General features: G+C 42.1%; 2 protein-coding genes across 4 annotated transcripts in view; one reads left to right on the top strand and one right to left on the bottom strand.

Annotated features, from left to right (window-relative positions):
- The window catches only part of LOC121570064 (dynein axonemal heavy chain 5-like), a 71,750-nt gene extending 64,069 nt beyond the window's left edge, over positions 1-7,681 (bottom strand). Inside the window, 1 exon segment of the mRNA XM_041881528.2 lies at positions 7,601-7,681. Coding sequence (XP_041737462.2) covers positions 7,601-7,606 — 6 coding nt within the window. The 5' untranslated portion in view covers positions 7,607-7,681.
- A 1,754-nt stretch (positions 7,682-9,435) lies between these two features.
- LOC121570065 (triple functional domain protein-like) overlaps positions 9,436-15,672 on the top strand; it is a 130,087-nt gene continuing 123,850 nt past the window's right edge. For all 3 annotated transcript variants that reach the window (XM_041881529.2, XM_045208466.1, XM_045208468.1), the window contains exon 1: positions 9,436-9,649. In XM_041881529.2, coding sequence (XP_041737463.2) covers positions 9,580-9,649 — 70 coding nt within the window. In that variant the 5' untranslated portion in view covers positions 9,436-9,579. The remainder of the gene's footprint in view (positions 9,650-15,672) is intronic.

Raw genomic sequence — 15,672 nt, 5'->3', positions numbered from 1 at the left:
CACCAGCCTATTAAATTCCATCAGATTACACAATATTGGCAGAGGATCAAATCAAATCAAAATACACGTGTTTAGCAGATGTTATAGTGGGTGTAGCGAAATGCTTGATGATCACAGACTCATATGGGGTGAGAGAGCGTTTGATACTTGGAAAATGATTGTGCAGCTTTGCATTTAAAAGCAGTTAGATAATGAATATTTCACTAAGCCATGACTGATTTCTAAAGTGAGCCATCTCATTTGGAGAAACTGGGTAATTGGAGTCCCCACAGAATTATGTATGATCTGGTGAGAGCTCAGAGAGGGATCTAAGAGAAGGCCCCCATAACATCACCATAACATCCACAAAATGTCCCCATAACATCCCCATAATAGCCCCATAACATCACCATCATTTCCACATAACATCATCATAATGTCCCCATAACATCACTAGAACGTCCCCAAATGTTACCAGAACATCACCATAATGTCCCTACAATGCTCCTATAACATCACCTTAACATCCCCCTAATTTTCCTATAACATCACCATAATGTCCCCATAACATCATCACACCATTACCAAAATGTACCCATAATGTCCCCAGAACATCATCATATTGTCCCCATAACATCACCAAAGCATCACTGTTGGAATTTTAGGACCCCTTTAGGTAACCCCCAAAAGTATTTTACAAATATTTTATGAAACACTGAATTTGGCCTTACTAACATTAGCCTATAGAAACACATTGAATAACAGATTCATACATGAAAAAACACTCTCCGTTTTGCCCTCAGAACAGCCTCAATTCGTCGGGGCATGGACTCTACAAGTTGTCGAAAGCGTTCCACAGGGATGCTGGCCCATGTTTACTCAATGCTTCCCACAGTTGTGTCAAGTTCACTGGATGTCCTTTGGGTGGTGGACCATTCTTGATACACACAGGAAACTGTTGAGCGTGAAAAACCCAGCAGCGTTGCAGTTCTTGACACAAACTGGTGCGCCTTGCACTTACTACCATACCCCATTCATACCCCATTCATACTTACTACCATACCCCAAGTCCATGGAAAATAAGAGCACTTCCTCCCAGCTGCCCACTGCACTGAGGCTAGGAAACACTATCACTACCGATAAATCTACAATAATCGAGAATTTCAACAAGCATTTTGCTACGGCTGGCCATGCTTTCAACCTGGCTACCACTACCCCGGCCACCAGCTCTGCACCCTCCGCTGCAACTTGCCCATGCCCCCCCCGCTTCTCCTTCACACAAATCCAGACAGCTGATGTTCTGAAAGAGCTGCAAAATCTGGACCCCTACAAATCATCTGGGCTAGACAATCTAAACCCTTTCTTTCTAAAACTAGCCGCCGAAATTGTCGCAACCCCTATTACTAGCCTGTTCAACCTCTCTTTCGTAACGTCTGAGATCCCCAGAGATTGGAAAGCTGCCGCTGTCATCCCCCTCTTCAAAGGGGGTGACACTCTAGATCCAAACTGTTACAGACCCATATCCATCCTGCCCTGCCTTTCAAAAAGTTTTTGAAAGCCTAGTCAACAAACAGATCACCGACCATTTCGAATCCCACCGTACCTTCTCCGCTATGCAATCCGGTTTCGAGCTGGTCATGGGTGCACTTCAGCCACGCTCAAGGTCCTAAACGATATTATAACCGCGATCGATAATAGACAGTACTGTGCAGCCGTTTTCATTGACCTGGCCAAGGCTTTCGACTCTGTCAACCACCGCATTCTTATTGGCAGACTAAATAGCCTTGGTTTCTCAAATGACTGCCTCGCCTGGTTCACCAACTACTTCTCAGATAGAGTTCAATGTGTCAAATCGGAGGGCCTGTTGTCTGGACCTATGGCAGTCTCTATGGGGGTGCCACAGGGTTCAATTCTTGGGCCGACTCTTTTCTCTGTGTATATCAATGACGTCGCTCTTGCTGCTGGTGACTCTCAGATCCACCTCTACGCAGACGACACCATTTTGTATACATCTGGCCCTTCATTGGACACTGTGTTAACAAACCTCCAAACGAGCTTCAATGCCATACAACACTCCTTCAGTAGCCTCCAACTGCTCTTAAACACTAGTAAAACTAAATGCATGCTCTTCAACCGAACGCTGCTTGCACCCGCCCACCCGACTAGAATCACTACTCTCGACGGGTCTGACCTAGAGTATGTGGACAACTACAAATATCTAGGTGTCTGGTTAGACTGTAAACTCTCCTTCCAGACTCACATTAAGAATCTCCAATCCAAAGTTAAATCTAGAATCGGTTTCCTATTTCGCAACAAAGCCTCCTTCACTCATGCTGCCAAACATGCCCTCGTAAAACTGACTATCCTACCGATCCTTGACTTCGGCGATGTCATTTACAAAATAGCCTCCAACACTCTACTCAGCAAATTGGATGTAGTCTATCACAGTGCCATCCGTTTTGTCTCCAAAGCCCCATATAATACCCACCACTGTGACCTGTACGCTCTTGTTGGCTGGTCCTCACTACATATTCGTCGCCAAACCCACTGGCTCCAGGCCATCTATAAATCACTGCGCTCCAGCAGGTATATCTCACTGGTCATCCCCAAAGCCAACACCTCCTTTGGCCGCAATTCCTTCCAGTTCTCTGCTGCCAATGATTGGAACAAATTGCAAAAATCTCTGAAGCTGGAGACACTTATCTCCCTCACTAACTTTAAGCATCAGTTGTCAGAGCACCTTACCGATCACTGCACCTGTACACAGCCCATCTGAAATTAGCCCGCCCAACTACCTCATCCCTATATTGTTATTTATTTTGCTCATTTGTACCCCAGTATCTCTATTTGCACATCATCTCTTGCACATCTATCATCCCAGTGTTAATACTAATTGTAATTATTTTGCACTATAGCCTATTTATTGCCTTACCTCCATAACTTGCTACATTTGCACACACTGTATATATATGTATTTCTGTTGTATTTTTGACTTTGTTTTGTTTTACCCCATATGTAACTCTGTGTTGTTGTTTTTATCACACTGCTTTGCTTTATCTTGGCCAGGTCGCAGTTGTAAATGAGAACTTGTTCTCAACTGGTTTACCTGGTTAAATAAAGGTGAAATAAAAAAAAATAAAAAAAAATTCAAAGGCAATTAAATATTTTGTCTTGCCCATTCACCATCTGAATGGCAGACACACAATCCATATCTCAATTGTCTCAAGGCTTAAAAATCCTTCTTTAACCTGTCTCCTCCCCTTCATCTACACTGATTGAAGTGGATTTACCAAGTGACATCAATAAGGGATCATTGCTTTCACCTGGATTCACCTGGTCAGTCTATGTCATCGAAAGAGCAGGTGTTCTTAATGTTTTGTATGCTCAATACATACTTCCATAAAAAAGATTAACTGGTACCGGGCTACCTTCAGACGAGTCTTGTGGGGGGGAGGTTTTTTCCCCCACGCTGCAGACGGCTATATCGGTCCGCTAATACAGGACTATTAAAGGCCCAGTGCACTACTTTGTGAAAAAAATTATTTTTAATATATATACTACCTGTCAAAAGTTTTAGAACACCTACTCATTCAAGGGTTTTTCTTTATTTTTACTATTTTCTGCATTGTAGAATAATAGTGAAGACATCAAAACTATGAAATAACACATATGGAATCAATACAAATTCCTCATCAATCTACACAAAATACCCCATAATGACAACGCGAAAACAGGTTTTTAGAAATTTTAGCAAAAAAAAACTGAAATATCACATTTACATAAGTATTCAGACCCTTTACTCAGTACTTTGTTGAAGCACCTTTGGCAGCGATTACAACCTCGATTCTTCTTGGGTATGACGCTACAAGCTTGGCACACCTCCTCTCAAGCTCTGTCAGGTTGGATGGGGAGCGTCGCTGCACAGCTATTTTCAGGTCTCTCCAGAGATGTTCGATCGGGTTCAAGTCCGTGCTCTGGCTGGACCACTCAAGAACATTCAGAGACTTGTCCTGAAGCCACTCCTGCGTTGTCTTGGCTGTGTGCTTAGAGTTGTTGTCCTGTTGGAAGGTGAACCTTCGCCCCAGTCTGAGGTTCTGAACGCTCTGGTGCAGGTTTTCATCAAGGATCTTTCTGTACTTTGCTCTGTTCAGCTTTCCTTCGATCCTGACTAGACTACCAGTCCCTGCCGCTGAAAAACACCCCCACCGCATGATGCTGCCACCACCATGCTTCACCCTAGGGATGGTACAATGTTTCCTCCAGACGTGATGCTTGGCATTCAGGCCAAAGAGTTTAATCTTGGTTTCATCAGACCAGAGAATCTTGTTTCTCATTGTCTGAGAGTCCTTTCGGTGCCTTTTGGCAAACTCCAAGCGGGCTGTCATGTGCCTTTTACTGAGGAGTGGCTTCCGTCTGGCCACAATACCATAAAGGCTGGATCGTGGAGTGCTGCAGAGATGGTTGTCCTTCTGGAAGGTTCTCCCATCTCCACAGAGGAACTCTGGAGCTTTGTCAGAGTGACCATCGGGTTCTTGGTCACCTCCCTGACCAAGGCCCTTCTCCCCCGATTGCTCAGTTTGGACGGGCAGCCAGCCATAGGAAGAGTCTTGGTGGTTCCAAACTTCTTCCATTTTAGAATGATGGAGGCCAATGTGTTTTTGGGGACCTTCAATGCTGTAGAAATGTTTTAGCACCCTTCCCCAGATTTGTGCCTAGACACAATGCTGTCTCGGAGCTCTACGGACAATTCCTTCAACCTCATGGCTTGGTTTTTTCTCTGACATGCACTGTCAACTATGGGACCTTATATAGACAGGTGTGTCCCTTTCCAAATCATGTCCAATCAATTGAATTTACCACAGGTGGACTCCAATCAAGTTGTAGAAACATCTCAAAGATGATCAATGGAAACAGGATGCACACAAGCTCAATTTCAAGTCTCATAGCAAAGGGTCTGAATACTTATGTAAATAAGGTATTTCTAGTGAAGACATCAAAACTATGAAATAACACATATGGAATCATGTAGTAACCAAAAAAGTGTTAAACAAATCTTTAGAATCTTTAAAGTAGCCACCCTTTGCCTTGATGACAGCGTTGCATACTCTTGGCATTCTCGCAACCAGCTTCATGAGGAATGCTCTTCCAACAGTCTTGAAGGAGCTCCCACATATGCTGAGCACTTTTTGGCTGCTTTTCCTTCACTCTGCGGTCCAACTCATTCCAAACCATCTCAATTGGATTGAGGTCGGGTGATTGTGGAGGCCAGGTCATCTGATGCAGTTCTCCATCACTCTCCTTCTTGGTCAAATAGCCCTTACACAGCCTGGAGGTGTGTTTTGGGTCATTGTCCTGTTGAAAAACAAATTATCGTCCCACTAAGGGCAAACCAGATGGGATGGTGTATCGCTGCAGAATGCTGTGGTAGCCATGCTAGTTAAGTGTGCCTTGAATTCTAAATACATCACAGACAGTGTCACCAGCAAATCACCATCACACCTCCTCCTCCATGCTTCACGGTGGAAACCACACATGCAGAGATCATCCGTTCACCTACTCTGCGTCTCACAAAGACACGGTGGTTGGAACCAAACATCTCAAATTTGGACTCATCAGACCAAAGGACAGATTTCCACCAGTCTAATATGCATTGCTCGTGTTTCTTGGCCCACGCAAATCGCTTATTCTTATTGGTGTCCTTTAGTAGTGGTTTCTTTGCAGCAATTCGACCATGAAGGCCTGATTCACACAGTCTCCTCTGAACAGTTGATGTTGAGATGTGTCTGTTACTTGAACTCTGTGAAGCATTTATTTGGGTTGCAATTTGAGGTGCAGTTAACTCTAATGAACTTATCCTCTGCAGCAGAGGTAACTCTGGGTCTTCCTTTCCTGTGGCAGTCCTCATGAGAGCCAGTTTCATCATAGCGCTTGATGGTTTTTGCGACTGCACTTGAAGAAACGTTCTAAGTTCTTGAAATGTTCCGGACTGACTGACCTTCATGTCTTAAAGTAATGATGGACTGTCGTTTCTCTTTGCTTATTTGAGCTGTTGTTGCCATAATATGGACTTGGTCTTTTACCAAATAGGGCTATCTTCTGTATACCACCCCTACCTTGTCACAACACAACTGATTGGCTCAAACACATTAAGAAGGAAAGAAATTCCACAAATTAAACTTTTAACAAGGCTCACCTGTTAATTAAAATTCATTCCTGTTGACTAATAATATATAATGCCACATCCGCCTTCAGTCATCGTGCTACATTTTGTGTATGGGTTCGGGATCGCCACCTGTCCAATCCTCATGTAGCTGATTGAGAGAATGCCAAGAGTGTGCAAAGCTGTCATCAAGGCAAAGGGTTGCTACTTTGAAGAATCTCAAATATAAAATATATTTTGATTTGTTTAAAACTTTTTTGGTTACTACATGATTCCATTTGTGTTAGTTTTGATGTCTTCACTATTATTCTGCACTGTAGAAAATAGTTAAAATAAAGAAAAACCCTGGAAAGAAAAACCCTGGAATGTGTCCAAGCTTTTGACTGGTACTGTACATCTATTTTTTGTTCAGATTTTTCAGCGGGGGCTGCAGCACCCTCAGCAACCCTACTTTCCACGGCTATGGTCGTAGAGCAAAACGGAGAACACCGTTGTGTTCGTGAGAGTCTCATTTTTCCATAAAGGGGTAGGCCAAACCGTTCGGATGCTACAGACGTTTTCGGGAGAAGACCGATCGGGATGTCTCCTGGTCTGACAAACACTGCTGTAGCTCAGTCACCTTCCACTGCAGATGCAGAAGACCAACATTGGTGGATGCGGTGGATTGAGATGCAGCCCATGCAGATATGTCTAGTTTAAACAGATGGAGTTTGATGAGGATTTTGTATTATGTTAATTACATTTAAGCGGGGCGCAGAAATCAGTAGGCATACAGCCAGAGCTTAGATCAACTTTGTGGATATGCTGCCCACTACAGGCGGTGAGGAATGTGAGGAAAGGCTGGTTAAGGATTGCTGGCTTGCTTCTCTTGGGATGAAAGTCTAGTCATTCTCTGATATATTTGTTTTAATTAAAAAGCCAACACCAGGCAGAAGTAGCCATCACAATTAAAGCCATTATATTAACTTACAGACCGTTTTTTATTAGACCTAGCCTAGGAGGCTATATTGCAAATTATAACGTTTGAGTCCTGAATGCTGATTGGCTGAAAGCAGTGGTATATCAGACCATATACCACAGGTATGCCCCCCCAAAATATTTGTACTGTTCTAATTATGTTGATAACCAGTTTCTAATAGCAATAAGGCCCGAGGAGGTGTGGTATATGGCCATTATACAACGGCTAAGGGCTGTTCTTACGCACGACCTGGATACAGCCATTAGCCATGCTTAAATATGTTTCAATTATTGTGAGCTCTTGAGTCTATATATGCATGCTCTTCATTACCAGAAAATGCTATCATTTTATGAGCAGGAATAAAGTAACAGGACCACAACACGATGCAAACTAAAGGCTACTTTGCCACCTCCTCCAGACAAAAACAAAGATATCCAGTACAACTAATATACATTACAATCACATCTACACAAGCGAAATAGCTGATAATACAATCACCAAACCTGCATTTCCTTTATTGACTCCACGGGGACTGAGGGTTGGGACCTGTTTCTCAAGTTGGACTTCGCAGAACGCGAGCTGAGAGCCATGTGGTTTCCACACCACCACGAATATGTCTTTGAAGTGTGAATACAGTATCAGAATTCTGGAAACAGTTGCGAGTTTTCCATGTCACCTGGAATTCTTGTATTTTGGTCCTTGGTGTCCTGGGCTGGCTCGAGGTGCTCAAGCTGCAGTTGTCAGATAACACTTTCCCACCAATTAAATGGTGTTAGCTGTTTCCTTGGTTACGTAGGACCTGTTTTTTTTTTTTCCAAGGTCAGTGCTATTTTGGATCCTTGGGACGTCCATACCCTGATCTTAACCTTAACCATAACCTTTACCTGACCCCAACCTTAATCCTTACCTTAACCCTTTTCAATGTCAACTTCAATGGGGTATTGACGTCCCAAGGATTCCGAATAGCACGGACGGTTTTTTTCAGATGGGTCAGCTACAACGATATCCCCGCAGGCTGCACCATGATGTCCATAGAAATAGTTATCTTAGAAATACAACAAATCCACATGATTTTTCACGATCCACTCATGGGGCCACAAAGCAACTTCTCATTATCTCATTGAGAAATGTCCGATATTTATTCATTTTTAATCACTATATAAATATACGGTTGTAGGAGGCCTTTTTGGCCTTCTTATGTGGTTGTTGTGTTGTGTAGGCTGCTAGTCTACAGTTTGTCTGTCGTCTTTCTGTCTTTGTATATTCCATTTAATTTGTAACGTTACACTAGAGGGAATGGGTCACACAGGTGGGATGCACAAGTATGGAGCATACAGGCCTATACAAGCCTATATCTATCAAACATGCGCCTGTGTAATTAATGATTATTCCCAGCCGCACGCCAACATTGAGTGGAATATGAGGAGAGGGGGCCATGAATTGATATGTTGATGCAGCCGTTGAGTGTATCACAAGATACAGTTATATACATTTTCAAGATGCCTCGATGAAACTTTGTAATGTAGGCCCTGAGCTGATACAACTTATTTCCAAATGGACACTATTCTTCATTACTTGATTTTACTAGAGGCTTTGTAAACTACAGAATGTGTGTATCCCAAGATAGGCCAATCGGTTTGCCAACACTACGAAGAGGACAAATGTATAAAGGTGCCGGATACATTTTTTAACCAGTGGGTGGCAGTGTTTGATCACAAAATGAACCGTTTGGATGCTTTATAGCAGACGTCTATCAATCAGTATTGTAGTTAGGTCTATACAATTTCCAATGGAAAATAATAACACCAGTCCAGTCATCATCAGATAGGCTAAATAGTCAAAATGTCGTGATTATTCCCAGTGAAGGAAATGCTTTTGTGATAAATAACAACATTTTATTCCTAGCCTATCTCATACCTATGTTTTCCTGTTGGCTACCATAGCCTAGGATAGGTCTATGTCTGGATTCCATCATGTCTGGTGGCCAAGGGTAGCCTAGTCCCAGATCTGTTGGTGCTTTTGCCAACTCTATTGTCATTGTCAGAAAAACATGTTTGACACTCCGTAAGGAGTTGGCAAGAGAGCAGAAACAGACTACCACCCAGGCTAGACCAAGTAGCCTTTATATTTTGGCTCCCGTACCCAACCTACATTGCAGTCAGCCCTTTCATCCCAGTTGTGGCGCACAATGCCTCAAAATATCAGGGATACTCCAGCAGTGCCAGAGACCCCATACAAGACCTCCCCTTTATCAACGGACTTCCCCCCTCTGCCTCTGTGCTCAGGCTCTGGAGCGCCGCCGAACGGTAATAAGAATTTTCATTCTCGCCAAGATGGAGGTCTCTTGCCTATTGAAGAGAGAACAGATTGCGTGCGTGTTACAGTAGAATATCATTTCAATGGTGTTGCATTTCCATTTTCTCGGAAAATCTAGAGGAAGTCAATTCTTTGGACATTATTTTGCCATATCGGTATTCCAGCCATGAACTCTGGAGAGGGAATAGATGAGGCTGCTAAGGATGCGGCCGACATAGCGGCGTTTTTCAAGTCGGGTGAGTGAAAGAGGGGCGAGCACCTCCGGTAGCCCACTGTATTGATATTGCCATCTACATTGTTACCTTATAGATGGTAAACTGATCAACAAATTGAGCCATTGGTGGGTGGATGCGTTAGAGAGATACGATTATTATTCTCCCAAACAGGCTCCCTGTCATCCTCTCTGTTTTTATTCCAATATGATAACAGAGCGAACCTCAGATTATAGTAAATTACGCCCACTTCAATGTAAAAAAAAAAAAACGTGTCGTGGATGGTTTATTATCTAGAAATGAAATGTAATCAATGTATCTCTATCCCCGAGATGTGTGTAGACTACATCTTTCAATTATTCTGTACACTGCGTCGTGGCCAACGAACCTTTTGCAGTGAGCTGCTTGTTAGTCAGAACCACTTCCTATTGATTGTGATAGGCTATCATGTAAACAAACTGTAGCCTATGATGCCGCCCAGGTGAAGAGGCTGCACAACCTATCTGGAACATAATTGAGTTTTAAGCCAGGCATACGTAGCCTACGGAAACATCACATCTTCCTGTTTACTCTCATACAATATGTTATGGAATAACCAAGAATAGACTATCACTTTTTTCTATTGCGGTTTAGTTTATTTAGATACACATTAGTCCATCAGGACAATACACGAATCCCTATAAGATTAATCCTTACAAGATGTTCAGATTATTGTGTTATTTTAACATATCTAATACTATTGAGTTTATCTCTGGTATAAATTCTAATTATTTTTCTCTCTACTCAATTTAATGACCTAACATAATGTTTTTATTTTTACCCTAGTAGGCTAAACCAATTAAATCACAGAAGTGCTTCCACATAACATACTGCCATCATTTCCCCCCACATTAATTGGGGTAATAATGTAATTATTGGGAATGTCCTTGGACCATGATGAGACCACCTCAGATGATCCACAGTCAGAGCAGCTGTTCATTTGCACTCAGCTGTTCTGTAGCACCTGGTCTGGTGCCTCTTGGTCAAGAAGTATGTTCCCCACCATCTCCATTGATGACACACAGACAGAAGTTTGAGTGGGACAGACAGGGTCAAGATGAAGTGAAGAAGGGTCTGAGTCTTTTGGAAAGATGAGTGATATAGCCTAGTGATTTATATAATACATTCTATTCTATTCTTTAGTGTATGCATGTTACATAGTATTTACTGGAGCTTTTAGGTCACTGGAGTCTGGAGGTAATGGAAGTTGAGAAAGAGCTGTCTAAAGACAATGTTAGGAAATGTGTTTGGCGAAGGAATGTCCCAACATTCATGGAGTCAAGGGACCTCGAACTATAGGCTGATGGTCATCTCTAACAAGGTAGAAATATATGAATCGGCCTATGTTCCTTTCTCTCATAGTTACCACAAATATTTTCTCTCAGTGTCTCTTTAAGACAGCTTGGAATGCTATAATGGATTGTATTCTATTGTTGCAGTCTACGGTTGGTATGTGGCCAGTGTTTTCTGCTATAGCTGCTATAGACCATGTCCTGGGAGTTAACAATAACAACATGAACTTGAATGATGTGCATGAACAGCATTTGCCTGTAAATGGTCTCTGTCTAGATGCTTTGAAGTTTGAGTAGCCCATTTCACCTGTTACTATTATTGTTAACTGAAAGGACTCAGCTTAGCTTGCTATATCGGGTAATTATAGGTAGTATTTTGTGCAGTGCAGTGTTCAAGTTAGTAAGTGTTTTGCATGGTGATGCATTTAGACTTTCACATTTCACACATATTGTGTAGGTGCTAAAACTGGGACAGCTTGTCATGACTGTGTAAGAGAGGCCAGTGAAACACAGCGCAACAACATGACCCATAACTGTGTCCAAGCATACGATAGGAGCAATGTGTTGGCTGAGTCCCAAAAGGCATCCTATTCCATATAGTGCACTACTTTTGACCAGAGCACTATGCCTTTGAGGTACTATATAGAGAATAGGGAATATATTCACAATAATAGGGTGCCATTTGGGATGCAACCATGGATATGTTGTTTGGCCTGTCAGTATCCTACAACATCATTCATCCTGAAGCCACAGTGAAAGGACAGAAGAGGCCATCCCACTTTCTGTAACCTCTCCAGCAGGCTTCCTAATTGCTGCTGGCTTGTTGAGCATTGAAATCTTGGCACAAAGTTGCTCTTTCTTGTTGCACTGAAACACATTTATTTAGTTTGGGGAGCTCTGGGTGCACCCACTGTGATGCCCTAGTTAGTCACTGAGGAGTCTTGAGTAGGACTTCGGTTGTGTCCCAAATGGCACCCTATTCCCTATATAGTGCACTACTTTTGACCAGGGTAGGAATAGGGTGCCTTTTTGGACACTTATGGCTACACTAGGTAGCCTGTCTGAAGTTGTTATATGTCATTTAAGAAGAGACTGGGCTAATTTTAGGATCCACCCTTTTAAGTGTATCTAACTCGATGATATACTAGACAGTCTGTGTTGGAAGATGATATGCATAACATAAGTCAAAGCTCGATGATTTAGGGAAGTCAACTATCAAAACAGTATGCTTTTCAGTTTATGGAGACATATTTCTGTATGGAGTTGTTGTGGTAGTCATAGAGATGTGATAGTCATGGAGATGTTGTGCTAGTCATAGTCATCTATTATTCCTCTTCATTATTTTGTGATGAGGTAGACAGATGGACGTTATTATGTCATTCCCACATACATTGTATAGATCCCACATTTTATACTGAGTCATCCTCTTTTGAGTTAATCAGTGAGGTTGTCATAACTTATAGTCCACTTGACAATGAGACTCATTACAGCAGCTCAGTAACATGCCTATGATTTCAGCCCACACAAAGCTTTATGTCTATGTCCCAAGGAATTCAAACTATTGCACTGTAAGCTTATATTCACTTTACACTGAGTGTATAAAACATTAGGAACACCTGCTTATAGACTGACATAGACTGACCAGGTGAATCCAGGTGAAAGCTATGATCCCCTATTGATGTCACTTGTTAAATCCACTTCAATCAGTGTAGATGAAGGGGAGGAGACAGGTTGAATAATGATTTTTAAGCCTTGAGACAATTGAGACATAGATTGGGTATGTGTGCCATTCAGAGGGTGAATGGGAAAGACAAAAGATTGAAGCGCCTTTGAACGGGTTATGGTAGTAGGTGCCAGGCGCACCGGTTTGAGTGTCAAGAACTGCAAAGCTGCTGAGTTTTTCACACTCAACAGTTTCCCATGTGTATCAAGAATGGTCCACCACCCAAAGGACGTCCAGCCAATTTGACACAACTGTGGGAAGAATTGTAGTCAACATGGGCCAGCATCCGTGTGGGAATGCTTTCAATACCTTGTAGAGTCCATGCCCCGACGAATTGAGGCTGCTCTGAGGGAAAAAGGGGGGGGGGGTTGCAACTCAATATTAGGGAGGTGTTCCGAATGTTTTATACACTCAGTGTATATTAATACTATGTATTTACCATTTACGTAGTTATTACATTGGCACTGAGTGTAGTATACAGTGCTTTGGGAAGGCATAAGGCTGTTTTGGCTTGTTTGATGTTAGTTGACTCTTACAGGGATCATCCTGTCCCCCACTGTACAGTAAGCTGTTGTAATGCAGAGCTGCTCGCTGGCTATTCATAGCGTACTGTGGCATTGCCCATTAGCTTTCAATGACCCAAATCAGGAGGTCATTTTCAGTGGCTTTTTAAGGATAGCAGACTGAATTAATTGTGTAATTGAAATATACTTATTTTTCTTGCTTTTTAAGAACAAGACAAAAAATGTGTATCTACTTTTATGACACAGCATCATGCCATGCTTACAAATGAGTACGCTGTAGCTGAATCAGGCACCACTGAGTTCTGATTTACAAGGTCATAAGATACTAGTCATCCATCATACCACCAGTGGTTTAATGAGACCTATGGTTCCAACAAAGATCCAGTGTTTACTATGTCAAAGTATCTTCTATTTTTGTCCTGTATCAAATATCATAGTCAGGCGCCATTTGCCATAGCTGCCTTGCTTTGCCCATTTACCATATTACACAGTGGGGTTGTTCTTGTGAGAGGACGGCCGTTACATTGGCAACGGTATAAGTCAGGATATTTTCTGTGTACATGATTGTTAGTCTATCCAGCTCAGAGCAGCATGAGGTTTACCAAGTACTTTCATTTGATTGGTTCTTTGGAAAAGCCCCTTTACTAATTTCTTATGTCCCCATTCCATTTAAACATTACTTGCTTTCTAGTGGTGATATTATGCCATAGAAAGGTCACAGTTATCATCTATTTACCATCAACTGTTGGACATGAAAATTCAAAATGTCTTTGTCCGTTTAGGAATGAAAAAGAAGCCATGAGATTATTACTAGGCCTAATTAGACTGGCCTGTAATGTGAGCCAAATAGTTGTACTGCCTGTGATCCAGCGTTATCAGCCAGTGTGATCATGCTTATCGAGGTGTAAACCTAAGTGTTATGTAATAAAATGTCTGCTGGCTGCTGCTGAGGAACACACTTTAACCAACTAAAGTCTTCTTAGCTGTGTCATAATAATGGTGTAATGTAGTAGGGCTCAGATGCTCCAGAATCAATTCACATCATGAGTGAGGGAGAGGGGGAGAGAGAGAGGGAGAGAGAGAGGGAGAGCGTACGAAAGGTAGGACAGAAAAACAACCTCTGCAAATTATAGAGTAGTAAAGGTTAGGGTCAGGGTGGAGTAGGCCATCATCATATTCTACAGTCAGAAAGAATCCTCTTGCATTCTATCGCAAAGGAATTGGCAGTTGCTTCTAGTGGAGTAGAAGCAATCAGCACAGAGTGGCATTGCACCATGAAACAGCCTCAGCCCAGCCACCATCATGCCATCCTCCTAATAATTGGAAAAAGAAGAGCTTTTGACTGGAGCTGTTCTGTTTTGCCCAGACTCACTTTCGGTGGTTTGGTTTCCCCCTCCTCTGCTAGACTGTTATGGATTTGTTTATTTATTGTAGAGCTGTTTATAAAGAAGCCTGCTGAATGTCTTTTATGAGAGTCATGGCATTTATAGTATAGATTAGTTAGAGATACTACGCTTTTCACTGACCCACAGAACTAGATCAGGCCACATCTCACTCAAAGCAGCAATCTATGCACAGTTCTGTAGTATATATCATGAACTGTAGGCCTATGTGAGTTGTGTGGAAGAAATCTAAAGACAATCATTAAAACTGCATGGAGGATCAGAAGGACAGCAAAATATTTACAGTGAAAAATTATTAAGCAAACAACCCAAGCATGAATTGGGAGTCAGGTGAACTACTGTCCTGTGATCTGGGGAAATTCATCACCAAGTGAGATTAGGAGGCTGCAGATTGCACAGAACAAAGCAGCAAGGATTGTTTTATGGTGGAGATATGATTCTTCTCTTGTAGTCATGCACAATGCTCTTGGGTGGTTATCATTCAACACGATAATTGAAAAACATATGCTTATTTTATTTCACAATGAACACCATTTAAAACGGCCAAACACATTAACAACAGTATTCAGTTGGTAAGAGACAGACATTCAGCCATTACTAGGAATAGTTGTCCCCCATCTACAGTGAGGGAAAAAAGTATTTGATCCCCTGCTGATTTTGTACGTTTGCCCACTGACAAAGAAATGATCAGTCTATAATTTTAATGGTAGGTTGATTTGAACTGTGAGAGACAGAATAACAACAAAAAAATCATCCAGAAAACGCATGTAAAAAATGTTATAAATTGATTTGCATTTTAATGAGGGAAATAAGTATTTGACCCCTCTGCAAAACATGACTTAGTATTTGGTGGCAAAACCCTTGTTGGCAATCACAGAGGTCAGACGTTTCTTGTAGTTGGCCACCAGGTTTGCACACATCTCAGGAGGGATTTTGTCCCACTCCTCTTTGCAGATCTTCTCCAAGTCATTAAGGTTTCGAGGCTGACGTTTGGCAACTCAAACCTTCAGCTCCCCCACAGATTTTCTATGGGATTAAGGTCTGGAGACTGGCTAGGCCACTCCAG

The sequence above is a fragment of the Coregonus clupeaformis genome, chromosome 28, assembly GCF_020615455.1.
Source record: "Coregonus clupeaformis isolate EN_2021a chromosome 28, ASM2061545v1, whole genome shotgun sequence".
Lineage (NCBI taxonomy): Eukaryota > Metazoa > Chordata > Actinopteri > Salmoniformes > Salmonidae > Coregonus > Coregonus clupeaformis.
Note: the sequence above shows the minus strand (reverse complement) of the source record. Positions and strands in the feature narration are given on the sequence as shown.